We start from the raw sequence: 16,899 nt of genomic DNA, 5'->3' as shown, positions 1-16,899 counted from the left end.
ACCCTCCTTCCTCAGGTAGGTACCAAGTTTCCCTTTGACATTAAGACTGAAGTGATTTCTAAGACAAAGTTGAAACATTTACAGAGCACACGGGATGGAGGAAGTGCTTTCATAGACTGCCACTATCTTTTCCATTTTGCCTGTGAGTATCAGTAAGTTTAAAATGAACAAGATTGATTGAGACTGTATCAGGGCACATGCAGCTGTTACTCTAACTCAGTGTGCCCACCAGGGCTGAAAATCAAGGAACCTGATTACCATAGCAAGTTGTTTCAGAATCACCAAAATACTCTGCTTAGCTTATGTATGGCTGGACAGAAGAAAAGCACAGAAACTTTTTTTGGCCTTCTTCCCTGAGCAGACATCAGCAATTCATTCATCAGCAAAACTGTTGTTCTGCTTTGGAGTTGCAACTTTTAGAGGAAGGGAACACCCTGGGATGCTGCCTGAGCTGCAAAATTTGTGGCTGGACAGCACATTTTCTCATGAAGCATGTTTGTTTCTACAGAGGAGCTCCCACAATTCTATTCATTAAAGCTTATTTTTCAGAGGGACTGATAGTTGTATGGAGGATGCATAAGCAATCCTGGCTCCTTCCACAAGGTGGTAGAACACCTCACAGGATACATTTCCCTCTTTTCACTGCTCTTAAAATATTCTTAACAATGCACCACGTATACTTCTGCTTCAGATACAGAACCAGAGGTCAGATACACAAGTGTCTGAAAGATAAGGGTGGAGAAAGATTGCAAGTTTCTCACTAATGACAACAGTTACTAGGTGATAGAAGAAGTGGTTGTGGCCAGAACAAATTGTCTCTAAATGCTGTTCAGGCCTTTCCTGTCATTCCCTCATCTTCACTCAGTGTACACTGCTCATCCAAGCCCAGTGTCTCTCATCATACTGGTGAGAAATAAAATGGAAATAAAATGGCAAAGTCCCTCACCAACAGCAACATTCCTCAAAGCTTTACTTTCCTCAATGCATTTCCATAAATCCAAGGACAACTTTTTTCCTACACTGTAAATATGCTTACGGTATACTGAAAATTGTCTAACCTTAATCCTATTCCATAGACTCTAAACTGATTTAAAGTGAATTTCAGCAGATAACAAGGAGAGTTATTTTATGTGGTCAGCATGCATTCCACTAACCACAGCAGCGCTGCATCACAGAATGAGGCATGGCTAGCGAAATGAAATTATCAGGTAGAATAAAGATAACAAGCAGCATTTTCTGAATGAAAGTGGAATATCAAGGTCAATTTATAAACAAGCGACTGCTGAAATGGCTAAATCAGCAAGGTTAGTACAGACTTCAAGAACAAATCTGTCTCCTGGAAAAGGTCTAGCAGAACAAGTGTTAAAGCAAATTCAGTATCAACATCTTCATAAAAATAGTGCAATCGTGTCAATAATATTTCAATTGCAGCTAATGTTAAAGTTATAACTTTTGTTAAAAGTATTAAAAAAATGAACAAAGCAATGTTCATGCTGTAAATCACAGCACAGACTTGGTGATATGCCCATGAAGGTCAAGGCTTTAAAGTAAAAAAATCTCCATACATACAGCACTCAATTCTTAGTGCTACTATATGTTAGCATCCCAAAAAAAACCCAGTTGCATTAACTCTAGAGCTAAAAAGTTGTTTCAATGTTACTCTGTTCTTAACCCCAACAAAACCCTTTTATTACAGTGAACTCACATCTACATCAAAAAACATTCAAGGAACTAAGTTTTCATACCAAGAACACTAACTCCTTACTTAAAGAAGGTAAATGAATAAATTTCTTGTCACACAATTACCTGAAGAGTTCTTTTGCTTCAAGGAACTGAAGCTGTGCAAACTGTATAAAACCTGCTTGCTGCAGGATTCGTTTGTACATTACCTATAAAAAAGAAGGAGGGGGAAAAAAGGTTTATTATATTTGCATCTATGTAGTGCTAGTTACTACTGCAATAGCTACCTGCCAAAAAACACCAAACAAATAATCTTCAGCCACATCTGACAAGTCACAAGCAAAATAAACCTTGATCCTCTATATTTTAAATTATCTACCTGAATATATAGAATCTGCTGTCCAGACTCATTTGTGTTCACACAAATGTGTGTGAACACAACACTGCTCATGAGTACTTACTAAAAGCAAATTCAACAAACAGCAAGTTTAAGTTTTCTTGTTCAAATAATGACTTATCTGACATCACACTGACTTGCCTCAATTTTTTTGAGTTAATTGCAAACATAAAAGCCAATGGTTATCTTTGAAGTTTCCCACAATTCAGTAAGTGCAGAAAATAAAGATGATCCCACTTAACCACACACAGCCACTTCCTTCCTGTCTCATCTCTCTGGTGCAAAACTGCTGGCAATTCTTATATGTTCATCCCCAGCTGATGGCCATATTTTTGACTTTCTGCCAGTTTTGCTACTGTGATTTTTTTTTAATAGAAAATTCTTCCAAAACAGCTCAACCTATCCAATATGCAGAACATTATGTAATGTACCATAAAAATACGGTTAAAGACCAAGTAAACCATAATATGGAAAGTTATTTGTTATCAAACTTTACTGTTAAGGTCACACCTAGACAAAAAAGTGTTTAAATGAAGCTCAGTAGAAAGAGAACACAAAAACTACTTTAAATGATAGGTAGTTATTAAATCTGAGGGGTCAACCAACTACCAATTACAAGATTAAATGAATTCCTTGTGCTCAGAATATTTCCAACAGCAAAAGAGAAGTACTAAGAGCAAGGAACCTAAACTGTGCTCTGCAGAGCATTCCCATTTGTGACAACACTGGTACTTTAGCAAATACACCCAGCTACCTTCTCATGTCCTCAGTTTTTCCCTTCAATTTGCTCATTAATACACAGTTTTCTAGTGTTTCACACTGTACATGCAGGCTGGTACTAATACCAGACTTAGCAAAACCATTTTCAATAAAAATACGCAGAGAAACTACAATACAACAGGAATGTATTCCACGAAGGAATTGCTGAAGAGCACCAGGCCTCAAGTACAGTGGACTGATACTCTGATAGTTTTTCAACTTGATTAAAGGTTACTGGATTTACCAATAGAAAAGCTTGGCTTCAGTCCATTTAGTCTGTGCATGCTTTACTTATGGTTTGTCTAATGGAAATATTTAATCTCTGTTGTTAGCAAGTCTCTAAAATGCTTTGTAAGGTTGTGGACCTTTTCTTGCCTCCCCAGTGTGTAGGAGAAAAAGGGAAACAGAGAGTAATGTTATCAGGCACAGCTTTTCAGACAAATATAACAATATAAAATTAAACAAACAACACTTCATGACATCTTTATATTAACTAATGCTTTACATTCAATGTAATGATTAAAAATAGAGTTAACTAAGCTAAAAGAGAATTCAATTAGCTACAAAGTAAAACTTCTTTAGGGGATTGACTCACAAAATATCCAGAATATTTTGGACTTCTGACAGTGTTATTACACCACTACACACTAATCTGTGAATCAATGAATACTTACCTGGTCACCTTCCTAATGACACTGCTGAAGGATTAAATTCTGCAAATATTTGCATCTCATGGCAGCAGGAAAACGTTAAAATCCATCCTGACTTTCCAGGGAAAGACTTCTCACCCCACTGACTAGTATCAAAAGTAGATAGCCTGGCATTTTCCCCCCCACAAAGCCAGTTTTCAATTTTTGCAAGAGAGTGATCACTAAAATTTACATACTTAGTTGATCATGATTTTGCAATAAAGTTCAAATTAATTTCACTGAAAGCACTGCTTGAATTGCAGAGTTTAATCTGTTCAGCATCTTTTTGACAAAAAATGGAAAAGAGTTCATTGATAGTGTAACTATAAGCTGAAGGAACCAGTTTTAAATTTGAACTGATAAAGTGGTATTCACTTTCATTTAAATGTTGACACATCTTCAATTCTCCCTTAAAGACATGCAGCAAAAAATTGTAGAATATCTACAGATAGACACTTTCTGAACTTTTTTAAGATGCAATGATGAGATAGGCAGTATCCAGGTAGATTTTTAGCTGACAGTATAAACACTAGATATTAAGATGTCCTAGGGTAAAGATTATGGAGGAAAACAGAGCAGATTATGGAAAATCCAATATTCCCTTTCTCACAGATTTTTAAGAATGGGCTATACCTACATGTCAAACACACACAGGTAAATTGTGTTTATGACAGAAAAAAACCTACAGTTCTTCCAGACCATTTTGTCAGATCTGGAACAGGCTTCTTTTAAAAAAGTACTAAGTTACACCCAGTCAAAATTCAACACATTGTTTAGTCCCTTATAATTTCTGAAGAACTACCATAGGACTTGCAGTTCTTTAGGCAAATTCTGCACTGTTGACTAAATTCACATAAAAAACAGTAGCTACAAAAACATAAGTTTTGTATTAATTCACATCTGAAAAAGCAATAAGAAAAAGAAAGATGACTGCTGAAGCTGTGATTGCTGTAGTGAAGTCTTAATTCTCTCAACTGCTAAAAAATCCTTTCTAAAATGGTCAGAATTCCCAACTACATTGTCCAAAGGAATTTTTCTAGAAAGCAACTTTGTCTTTTCGTCAGATTTGGGTGCAGTTAATATGGTTTTTTAACTAAAAAGAATTAGAAAGGAAAAAAAAAAAAAGAGAGAGATACCTATGCAAGATGTGTGTCAATCTAACCAAGGTCTTCACTACCATCAACCATGATTTCTGCAAACGTCAGCTGTCCTGAAAAATTAATAAGTAGTATTCAGTTATTTCATGGTAGCATGGTAGAAAGGCCTTTGTATTCTATCAAAAATTATATCCAGCAGAGATATCCATCTCCTTGGAGTACTTTTCCTTAGCATTTTTTACCTAGCAGGAATTCCTGATGCTCAAAAACAAAGAAATTTTCATCTGTTATGGCAGAGCTAAATTTGCAGTCTGCGGGAACCACAAGTCAAATAAGAGGTTCTTAGAGCTTCTAAGGCATGACCTGCTACTTTTCAATAACTAAATATTGACTGTACAAATCATTCTGAGAGTCCAGGACTTCATTGCTGCTATTCCACTGCCACTCTGCATTACCAGCATATATAGGTATATGTTTATGCTGTTATACAGAGGGAGAGCATGCACCCATGTATGCATGCAGTGACAAAGCACTGAACTGCAGGGAAAAACCCCCATGTCCTCAAGATCTGCCCTGCAGTGCCCTGGGTTCAAGGGACACATAACATGGCATCAGCCACTGAAAACTGCATCATGTGACAAAGAGAACACTGTACTTCATGAACCACACAATAATAATCACTATAATGTATGGATAGATTGTAGTGGTTGGATCAAGTGTCTTAATGCCAACCCTATGCACTCCATCCTACTGCTTGTACAAAATGGCAAAATAAGGCCTTTGAAGTGTCAGCTGCTCAGGATTCAGTAATGCCTGCAAACAGATACCAGAAGATACCTATTACAAAATACCAATTTTCTAATAGATATGATAGCTATTTGAGGATAGCTCTCAAAAAGGAGTTAGAAATGAGTGCTGTGTGGTCAGTTAAAGTATGTCAAAGAAATGTTGCAAAAACATATTTAAGGTGTGCAATTTGGTTGAGGTCCATCAGACTTACATTGCACAAGACTACAGCAAAGAAAGACTGATGTGTCTGTAACAAACCTGTAATGACAATATCAGGTATCAGAGTCCCCTTGGAAAGCAAACTCAACATGTTACATTTCCAGCTACAGACAAGCTCTGAAAAACTGAAGCAATGTCTCAACAACTAGGCCAAGATGAGTCACTTTAGTAGGAGTCAGTGGGAAACTCCATCAATTCAAGAATTTGATAATTGGTTAATATCAATTTGCCAATACAATCCAGAAATAGAACAGCTATTTTGCTTGCAAGAACTATGTTTTCTGGTTTTCAGCTGTAGCATTTGGTTAAAATAAGTGAATACCCTTAAAAGCCCACTAAGTTAGAAAGAACTTAAAATACTCTAGGAAACTAATTTCAGGAAGACCAACCCTGTACACTTAAGACATTTGTGAAAAGAAAGTAACATATTTTAAAGGCTGAAAAATTCTTAATGCAAGAAAACTGAGGAGGAATGAGAGTCTACACAATGTATTTTAGATAATGAATTGTAGTTCATCCAGTGGCAAAACACAGAAAGTCATTGCCACACTAAACCTACATGAACTGTAAAGAAATAACTGGAAAATCATAGATCATCACACATAGAGGACATTGATTAGATTATGCATCCTACCCTCACAGTGAGATTTTTGTTTGCTTCTTTAAACAGATTGGAAGGGAAAAGTAGGAAGTGAAGATGCAAGCAAAACATGCTGGAAACAACCCTGTGGCTGCCTAAATACTTGTAAGCTTCAAGTACTTTCAGTTAGTTGGACCTTTATGAAAAGATGGGAACACTTTTCTTGACGAGCTTTTTAGTTCCAGCAGTCTCCCAGCTGCTCTTTTAAGAGAGGAATTAAGGATCAAAATGAAAGCTGATACAAGTTTCATTTAATGACTGCCTTTTAGGCCTTGACTGAAACTGAAATGAAAAGGAATTAGAAGCTTCTTGAAATTTAAAAAACATTAAAAAAAAATCCTGACAGCCAGAATAGTCATGAACCATTGCAATCTTGTATCTTCCAGAGTCATGTATACCTTTCTTAACAAACCAAAAGTAACACAACTGTTTTAATGGCTACAAAATTCTCCAAAGTATATTAAAAAAAGGAAAACCACAGATTTTCTGCAGGTTACAGATCAAATTTTGCTTTTACAATAGGAAAGAAACTAAGTCAAATATCCATTCACCTACTCCATGAGTAGAGATGTCATGTTGCTTTTTACAAGTCTCTAAATAGGAGAAAATACAGTAGAATATGTATGGCAATATAAATCTGGGGTAGAAGGGAATGAGTACGAATCTTTAATCAACACTGTAATCAAAGAGTTTAAGACACAAAAACCTTTAAATCTGAGTTACACAGCAGTACAAGCACTACTTGTAAGAGCTTGGAAGTAAGATGCATTTGCTTAAGATTTCCCATTACCTAACTTTGAAGTTAAGTGCTACTGTGGAGTTTAGGATATGGTGAGAATCTTAAATAAAAAAAGTAAAATTTCAAAATTCTAATTTGAACTAAAGAATACATTATTAAACAGCAATAGCAAATAATAACTGAATCTAGTACCAAAGAAGCATTCACTGGATTTTCTGCCACTAGACTTCTGGTTATGCTTTGTTTTCAGTTCTCTCAAGTTACACAGTTGAAAAAATTCAACAAAATCCCAGAAGAACAACAGCATTCAATCCTGCCAAATTCACAGCTTCTACAAGTACAAAACAATTTAGCAGAATACCTATTTCCTCAGGCTGGAATCATAAAAGGTATTACAACTTCTCTATAATGTAAATTCCTCCCACACATTCTCCAATCACTTGACCAATGGAATACATGACCCCACTGTGAAATTTCTGTTTTCAAGAAAATTAAAGGAAGGACAAACCTGAAATTTCTCTTTTGGAATATTCCTTCGAGCTCCTTTTGCTAGAACAAGGGCTTCTTCTACTCTGTGGCTAGCTAAAAGATCCTGAATCTGCTTTTCCAAAGGTAGTGGCACCAAGATATACACACCCTTGTTAGTAGCAACAATCACCTTTCCTGGACAGAAGAAACAGATATATTCAATTCACAGCCTCTATAGGAAAAAGCAATTTCAGAAACAAGCTTTAAAATACACAGTTTAAGATGTAAAAACTTAAACAGGGTTAAAGTCCCAAAAGTGATCTTTGCTGCTACCACATTTACTTGATAGTACAGTTTACCTATGAATCCTACCTCAGAATTAAAAAGATATTGGTAAATTTATTTAGTTACAGCAGATGTTGTTCCGCCCAAAGTAAGAGAAATTGGCTAGAATCACTCATGATGAACTAAGCTGGTAAGGCCACTGAAATTACTGTCCAGATTCCAGAGAGTAGGAACTTTTAACAACAGGTATTTCCCCAGGCTTATATTTTAAAATTTTAAGCCATACATCAAATCTAGCAAGAAATATACAGTTCACAGTGCTAGAGTTTGTAGTTTTTCTGGAAAAAAAAATTAGTAGCATAGCATATTCCACACTTGAGTTCTCAGTTGAAGAATAGATCAATAGAAATTTTTGCATTTTTTCAGTTATCAGTTCTATGTGAAAACCCCATTTTAAACCTCTTACACAGATATTTTAAAAATTATTTTTCTTTTGTATTCCTTTCTAACATGTAAGAATTTTGTCAGGATAGTCAATGGACAAATACCTGTAGATCACAATTACTGAGTTGTAGCATTAAATTAACATTGATCCTTTGAAAGAAATAACCAAGCTACAAGAAAAAGCTCTAACTCCATAGATTCCTACCCAACAATTAAGTTGACAATAACAGCATATTTAATGAGCATACATTTTGTTAGAAGCGTGGAATTTTGAATTACTGAAGTCTGCAAAGAATCTAATGAGGAAAGCACTTGCAACAAAAGTTTCAACAGTCAACACACTTGTTATATACTTTGTTTAAAAAACAAACCCAAGTGACTTCAGTGGTTGTTCCGGAATTACTGATGCAACAAAGTGTCCTTTTTAATACCTTCAAAGTCCTGTAGAATGTGACCTTCTTTAAAGGGCAGGGTTTGCTTTTGCTGCTGGTCCAGCATGCTGTGCACCGTAATGAATTCATCATCGAGGGCAACCACGTAAGGAAAGCACAAAGCTGCCCCAATCACATTCTCTGACCAGTGCACTGGGGCGTGCTGTGAAATCCCATCTACAGTAGCAAACATGCCTAAAAAAGGGAAAAACAAAGCCTGAGGCTCATGCTAGTTGAGGATTGAAGACTGCTCTTCCCAACACAAAGCAGGGTACCAAAGTACAGCAATGGAAAGTCTCAGAGCAGATGCAGTATCAAGGCAGCATGATGAGAACACCATCACACCTCCCTGGACCTGACAGAGATGTTGGTTAATTCAGTTCAAATTTTTTTTCATTCTTCGTCACAGTCCCTGCACAGGAAGAGACAATGCCATAAACAGATAAGAGATGAATACTGAAACAAACTAGCAAGAATTATTCAATTCAGAAAGTTTAAGAGCTTTCTTAAAGGAATTATGCCATGTAGTTTGAATTCATACCAGAACAGTAACACTTGTTGAGACCCAGCTTTCAAAGAGTCTTGCCTTAGTAGGAGCTGCAGACCTGCACCACCTGACCTATCTGGCAATGCAGATGTGTTTGTTCTTGTAGTGTCCAATGACTACAGAGCATTTTAGTGGACACAATTGTTTACTTACACTTTTTCACTTTTGCTACAGCCAACCTTTTCAGAGAACAAGGGCCCAGCTCCTTGGGGTGACTCACTTCCTGTGAAGCATCTGCATTTTCAATCATTTGAAAAAATGCAGAGGCTGTGTATAAAGCAGCACAAAGTAAAGGCTTTCTATTATTACAGCGATAACTCCTATGCCGTCTTCAGAACCATCAGATTAAAGCTTCAGTTAATTTGCAGGGTGTTTTTCACAATGAAAAAACCTTTCCTCGTGCCTGTTCTGTCCTCCATTCTTCTCCTAGCTTAATAAACTTTTAAATTTTAAATTGCTTTAGGACCACATGACACTGGTTCTTTTCATATAGATATTTCCCAATTCTGAGACATCAATTGAAGAGAAATTTCAGTCACAATTTTCAGGCCTAGTTCCATAAATATTTACCAGCACAGTGTAAACTTCTCTTCTAAATATGAATTCATATCCCTTAAACCAAGAACTCTCAGGCCATTAAAAAGACATGCCCATGAAAATTGATCTTTGGCAGCAGTGAGCCACTTGACAGCTGGCAGAATAAGTCTGAGCTCTAAAGAACAGAAGAGATTAAAAGATTATGTTATTCAATTTACAAAATCTCTTCCAAACAGAGGATAATGAGGCAAGGCGAGCTGGGTACAAGGACCTTCTTGGAATGAAAGAAAAAAAAAAGTAAACAGAGAAAACAAAACAGAAGAATGTAAACTTTTACAGAACTGCAGTATAGAGATCAAGCTTTTGGATCCCTTACAGTGGCATTCAAATGAGCAGCCCTTTCCCCTTGACTAAGGGTTCCTTTTCACTACAATGATCAGCTTGTCAACCAGAGCACCTTACATAAAATTTCTAAGTTGTAATATATAATTTCTAATTTACTCTATAGATCTTGATATTCTTATGACTCAGCAGTAAAATTTTATGTCAGGCAAAATGTACTGTCCAGTTTTAAAGGCTTTCAGTTGTTATTCCGTGATATAATCCCACTTCAAAACATGGGAGAAAACCTGTACTAAATACATGCTAACCAGTAGTAAACTTAGGGCTTATTGCATTTGAAAGACTAATTCTTAGGCTTTTCTATTTCTGTGATGTTCAAACACAAATAATTATAAACCCAATTTTTTTAATGAAAAAGATCTTTTTTAGGTAATTTTAAAAATCTTTTATGGAAGTGGAAAGGCCTGCATTCCAGTCAATGTCTCTCTACACCCCTCTGCCTTCAATAGCTAGAGCTTCTGAGGCAGAACGATGCATTTTCTGTCTTCATCCAGCTCTCACCTAAGGATAACAATAAACATAACTACAACCAGGAACCACAGCCTTTATAGTACAGGAATGCATCTGATAAAACTTGAGATGAGGCCAGCAATCAATTCCATATTAAAAATTGCATAGGCTACCCACAGATTACAAGAGTTACCTGAAGCAAAGCTACACTGTTTTCAGCACCAAGAGATACAGAAATATTTTAATATTTTGTATCATCTGTATACTGTTGAAGGTGTGCCCTTACCTACCAGCCATGTTGTTAAAATGATGTTAGTATTGATCTCACATTGGCCCCCTGGGGTACAAGACCAGAGGCTGGTCCCCAGCTGCACTCTGCACTGCTGACAATAAATCGTCAGCCGAGCTTTCGATCCACCTCAGCTGTTTCTCCAGCTCATTCTTCATCTCTTTGTTTGCAAAGGATGTCATGGCAGAGAGCGTCAAACCCTCTCTGAACTTCACAAGATCACAGCTCCCCTCATTCGCCAAGCCAGCCTCTAATCACAGAAGACAGTCTGGTCAGGCAATTTTCCCTTTTTAAATCCACATGGATTACTTCAAATCACATTCTTGCTCTTTGTATATTTGGAAACAGCTTCCAGGATTTTCTCAGATCACCTCCCTGAGGGATCAGGGTAGGGCTGGCTGCACTTCCCTGGTTCCTTTCTCTTGATCACCTAAGGCAGGAGTGAAAACATGTTTTCTTGCAGTTCTGAGGAACATCCTCTGATCATCATGATCTTTCAAAGATAAAAAACTGGCCTCAAAATGACATTGACCATCACCCTCAAGCATTCATGAGAACATCCCATCAGGTCCCATGGATTTGTCTGTCCAGCTTATTTAAATGTTCCATAACCTGATCCTTCTCTGCTGAGGACAAATTTTCCCACTGTTCCTTAGGGCTGATGATTCCTGAAAGGAGGTCATACCAGTAGACTGACATAAAGAATGTATTAAGCTCCTCAGTCTTCTCCATGCCCTTTAGCATCAGGTCCTCCACCCCATTTAACAGTGGGCTTCTACTAGCCTTCCTGGGCTGCTGATATGCTTGTAGAAGCTCTTTTTGTTGCCCTTCATGGTGTTCAGCACAGTCAATGTCAGATGGACATTGGGCTCTGCCCTGGTTTTGGACAGAGTTAATGTACTTAGCAGCTGGTGTTTTGGATTGAGTAGAACAATGCTGATAACACACTGATGTTCAACAGAGCACACCCCTTCATCATCTCCTTGGTCACTATCAGTGCACTCTGGAAAACTCCTGGCCTCCTTGTCTGCTGCTGTGCTGCCCTTTTAGAAGGTTAACTCCCATCTCAGAGAAGGTTAAGTCCTATCTCAGCTGTTAAAACACAGCTGTGCTGATTTCCCAGAAAAAGTGAGAGAGCTTGCACTACCACAATGTTCTGTAAAGACTTCTTTCTCTGCATATGCCTGAAGCAGAACTTCTTCAGCTCTGTTTGCTGCTTATGACACTCTCATCACACCACCTTGCACTGATTTGTTTGCCAACACAGCCTACCACCACGCCTAACCTAAATCCAACTCACCGTGTTGCTCAGTCAAGACGACAAAAACACTTTTGCCTCACTTGACCTGGTGGATCCCATCTCTTCCTTAAATAGGGATCCATAGTCCTAAAAGACAAAACCCATCACCACAAACTGTACAATCCATTAGTGGTCTACACAATCCATGTACTCCTCCTCAAGATGAGTAGGAGTTAGCAGCAGGATTGATGAGAAAACCCCCATCTCCAATATGAGGGAGTTTCCCACTACTATTATTTGCTAATTCCTCTGGTGCTACTGCATTGTACAGATTTGTTGGACAGAACTTCCTGCTTTTCATCTGCTACTGTAAGCACTGAGTGTATTATATGGATGTAGATCAGCAAGCAGAGAAGGAGAATTCTTCCCATTATCAGAAGTCATGAGTTTCCTGTGTCAGCCACCACAGAACAGCAGAGACCCAGCCTGTCCTTTTCCTCTATACAGCTGGAGGTTCAAGCCTCACGCCTGGGCTCAATTTCCTTTTTGCCATCTCTGGTGCCATGTACTCTGCTGACCTCCCACTGCATCTCATTTACTTGGCAACAGAAATCCTCAGCCAAGCACACATACAGGCAAGGCCAATATTTTTCCCTGGTCCAGTCTCATCATGAGGCAGGGACACTCTGCACAGCTCAGGGTGTGAGGAGCTGCACCCTTCACTGGGAGCTCAGCCTGAGTCAACACCTCAGACCTTCTGGGGCAGTTGCTCCAGCTGGTGCTGGGAAGCATATCCTGTGCCAATATCAAGAAGTGTCCACTGTAATTTTAAACACTTAAAGCCTCTGTACAATAGGAAATCTGATTAAAAACGTGCAACAAGAGTTTCACAAACTAAAAAAACGAATTTTGGTAAGCAGTTTCATACATATCAGAAAGGACTGATTTTCAACTGTAAATTAACTAACTACTGGACAGAAAGAAGAAGCACCAAAAATGAAGTTCTTCCCACTTTTGAAAGAAAGAGCTAAATACTAACTGCAAGTAAAGACAACAAAGTGCCAAATGGCTAAGGATCTGCTATGAACAATTCTAACAACCAGTTTAAAATCCAGTGTACAGATAAAGAAAAAGGTTACATACACAATAAACTCAGAGATGTTTTACATTGATTATCATTTTAAGCACTTGCTTTTTGCCAATCTAGATTCCAGTCTTAACTCAAAAGAAAATTAATTCAAATAAGTGTCACTTCAAACACTCTAAAGCCAAATACATTAATGCAGAATATCTCCACTCTGTAAAAGAGGTTGAACTTAGCATAGATGCTCTACCAAATGCCAAACCAGCATGCCCTGATCAATGAGACATATGAAAGTAAACAAAATTAGAACTGAAGATTTACATCAAGCCTTTTCAAGTCCATGCATTCCACAGCAGAGGCCCACCTGAGATATCAAGATACACAATGCTTATCTACTATAAATGTGCCCAGCTATCTTCATAATTTCAAAGAGACAAACGTTAAATACACTAGGAATTGTACCAAGGAGGAACAGCAAGATGGATAATACTTAGTCAAAACATCACTGGGGAGGGAATAGAAAACAGGAGATAAAAAAAAAAAGATTAAGTAAGTAAGGAAAAACTGTACAGTTGAGAGCAAATACTCTAAAAGGTCTCTGAGGCAGTACAAGAAAGACTTTGCCCATATCATGAAGAAAAGAATGGTTTATAGCACGTTTACAGCAGCACAAGTGAACTTGTTCAAGATCTCCCATATCTGACATTCTACTTACACAAGGATGTTGTACTTTATGAGTAATCTTCTCTTCATGTATCCCTCTTACAGTACACCAGACAAAAGCAGAAGTCAGACTAAATAAAATTCTGATTCCTAACTAAATACAATTATGCTTTTGAAATTATATTCTTAAAGAAAAAAGAAAAGAGAAATTACTTGAACAGAATCTGGTTTGACATGCCTAAAAATTTGTAAAAATTGAATTAAGAATGGAATCTACTCAAAAATCAGCTAATTGACAAATTTTAACTTCCCTAGCAGTACTAAAACAGTTAATGTCCAAAAGTGCAAGTCCCTATTTAAAAGAACTAATAACTAAGAACTTTACTAGGAAGTGGGCAGCCAAAATGACTTAGAAAAGCACTGTATCTGAAAAAAAAAACCCAAGTTCATCTTGGAACATCTTTAATTAACATAAATTCTACTGAGTCTACTTCTTTGGAGAAAAGCTGGTGAGCTGATGTACATCTTGCATTCTGGTCACAAAGCAAAACTTCAATATAAGCAATGATTTTCTTTAGAATTTATATTGCACACTTGATTTTCTTTGGAATTCATATTAAAAACCAAAACCCAAGTTAAGAACCTAAATAGCTGTGAACTTTGTGCCATGCTATTCTTAATGTTTCAGGGAAAATACAAAAACAGAGTCTCCTGAAAGGCGAGTCATATGGCAAACAGCACGAAAGCATTCTGCCTGTGGTCTGTCAGTTCTGGGATATTGCAGCTTTTCCAAAAAAAGCTCGAGATTACTGACATCACAGCATATTGTCCATTTAGATAGATTACAGTAGTCCTTACAGTCTCTATTAGACAAGAGCATGATTTCACATTATTTAACTTTGGTTTTGCAATACTTAAGCTATAACTTTCTGTTAACACAGAGCTGAAAAATACTACTAAAATATTAAGCAAATGAGAGCATAAAAGCTGGCTAGTATCTGATAACACCTACAGTTGAGGCAGCATTTACTATTATAGGAGGTAGGATGCAACTTACTTCCACTAAAGGTTCTTACCAATACTGTAGCACAACATAGCTTCTTGTGAATGTATTAAAATCTATAAAATGGACTTCATAAGAGCTCCTCTGAATAGCAACTGAGGAAAAAATTAATTCATCTACACTAATTGAACAATTTTGTAGCAATATTCACAAACCCACCAACCCTCAACAAACCCTCTAGTCACTACAGACTCTCTATCAATCTCTGAAACTTCACTTGGTACTCAACAATTTTTTTTTTGCTAGGGCCTGCAAGGTACAATGAAATGAAGCTTTGATTAAAATAAAAAACATCATGAGAATAAAAATAATCATAAAATAATCATAAAATCTTGTGCATTAATAAAAAAAACACTTAGTGTGGTTTTTTACACTTATAGTAGTATTATAGATTTATAATAGTACTAAGTATCAAAAATTTACCATCTCCCTTTTTATCTCAGCATTCTAATATAGACCTGTGAAGGAAATCATGATTATTATGCATAACACTTAATTTGTAAAGCTTTGCTTCAGAAATTCAGAGAAATAAAGAGAAGCTATAAAAATTGCAAAAAATTAAAATCCTTAGTCTCACCTAGGCCTCCAGGGCCAGCCAACAGAAACTCTTGTCTGCCTATTCTTTTCACAATTGGCCGTTTCTCATCACTGCAATAAGGAAATAGGTCCTGGGAGACGCCAGTATTGTAATTCAAAATTATATACTGTGTAGTAAGGGCAAGGCATAAGTAGTAACCATCTACAGCCACAGCACAGGGTTGTTCAGGAGTAAACACTTCCTTCACTATCTGGACTCTGTCTTCAAACACCATGAACATTTGAATGGTCCGGCGCTTGACCGAGATAATGCAAACTTCAACGCAGAAAGGATCCCCACTCACAGGGTTTTCATTCAGGGTGAATGTCACAGCTCCTTTGATCCTAGCACCAGTGGGGACAGGTTCCAAGTTGATCATGTTCACTAGTGTTATCGTGTTGTCACAAAGCACAAGCAGTCTTGTGAGGGCAGAGGCTGCTTTCAACTCGCTCACAGGCTTCTTCAAACCCAGGTATTTGTGTAGTTGCTTGGTGGCAGCAAAAGTTATTTTTCCAGCTGTGGATACCTTTTCGTCCAACAGAAAGTGATAGATAAAGCAGTCATTGGTTCCAATATAGAGGTTCTTCCCACAACACTCAATGCACTCAATGTTGATGTAATTTTTGTCTCCCATTAACATCTCCCGCTCAACAGCAGAAACGAGCTTGAAAGCTTTAACGCTCATTGTGTCTTCTGGGTGATCTAATTAAAGAGAAAAAAACACTACTGTTTACCTCTGCACGTAGAATCAAATATCAGAGAAAGCAATTTAACATCCACTTATACAAAAACTTAACTACTGCATTTTTAATAGTCTATACTCTATTTCTAACCCAACTACACAAGCCAGAGCAAGCACATTAATAACAGAAATTAATCAAATTGTATGCTTCACTTCTAACCTATTCTGAAACAGATTCACAACAGCACCAAGCTATCTGAAGTGATGCTTTCTCCACAAGTAACCAGCATGTTATTGGCTCTCTCAGACACCGGCACTACAAGAGGTTATTGCCAGTACTTAGTTACTTACAAACCTGTCATGCACAGGTTTCTATCACCTGTACATGAAAACAGACAAGCTTCAGGTCTTGGATTTCCTGAGAGGCTGCAAGGCATTTAGTACTACTAGTTAACGTGTCATGTTGCTTTACACTCCACTGTAGGCCTATTAATACACAGCCCCTTCACAAAGTATCACAGGTATATTCCATTTTAACACATATTTTACATTCCTTAGTCTCCAGCAATCAGAAATACATACTTTCCAAGCCAGTGCAAGAATAACTTACACAAGGTATCATACAACTCATAATAAAAAATGATGGTTTGGGTCTGTAGCTTGTTGGTTTTGTTAACATATGCAGAGTGCATGACCCATAAAGCATTCATTAAGCTCAAGATGCAGTA

General features: G+C 37.3%; 1 protein-coding gene across 3 annotated transcripts in view; it reads right to left on the bottom strand.

Moving 5' to 3' along the window:
* TGFBRAP1 (transforming growth factor beta receptor associated protein 1) overlaps positions 1–16,899 on the bottom strand; it is a 36,917-nt gene that overhangs the window by 17,923 nt on the left and 2,095 nt on the right. For all 3 annotated transcript variants that reach the window (XM_036380050.2, XM_036380061.2, XM_036380071.2), the window contains exons 2-5: positions 15,490–16,191; positions 8,638–8,832; positions 7,518–7,672; positions 1,807–1,889 (exon numbers count right to left, since the gene is read on the bottom strand). In XM_036380050.2, the coding sequence (XP_036235943.1) occupies positions 1,807–1,889; positions 7,518–7,672; positions 8,638–8,832; positions 15,490–16,174 (1,118 nt within the window). In that variant the 5' untranslated portion in view covers positions 16,175–16,191. The remainder of the gene's footprint in view (positions 1–1,806; positions 1,890–7,517; positions 7,673–8,637; positions 8,833–15,489; positions 16,192–16,899) is intronic.

Source organism: Molothrus ater, chromosome 2 (assembly GCF_012460135.2).
Source record: "Molothrus ater isolate BHLD 08-10-18 breed brown headed cowbird chromosome 2, BPBGC_Mater_1.1, whole genome shotgun sequence".
Taxonomy (NCBI): Eukaryota; Metazoa; Chordata; class Aves; order Passeriformes; family Icteridae; genus Molothrus; species Molothrus ater.
Note: the sequence above shows the minus strand (reverse complement) of the source record. Positions and strands in the feature narration are given on the sequence as shown.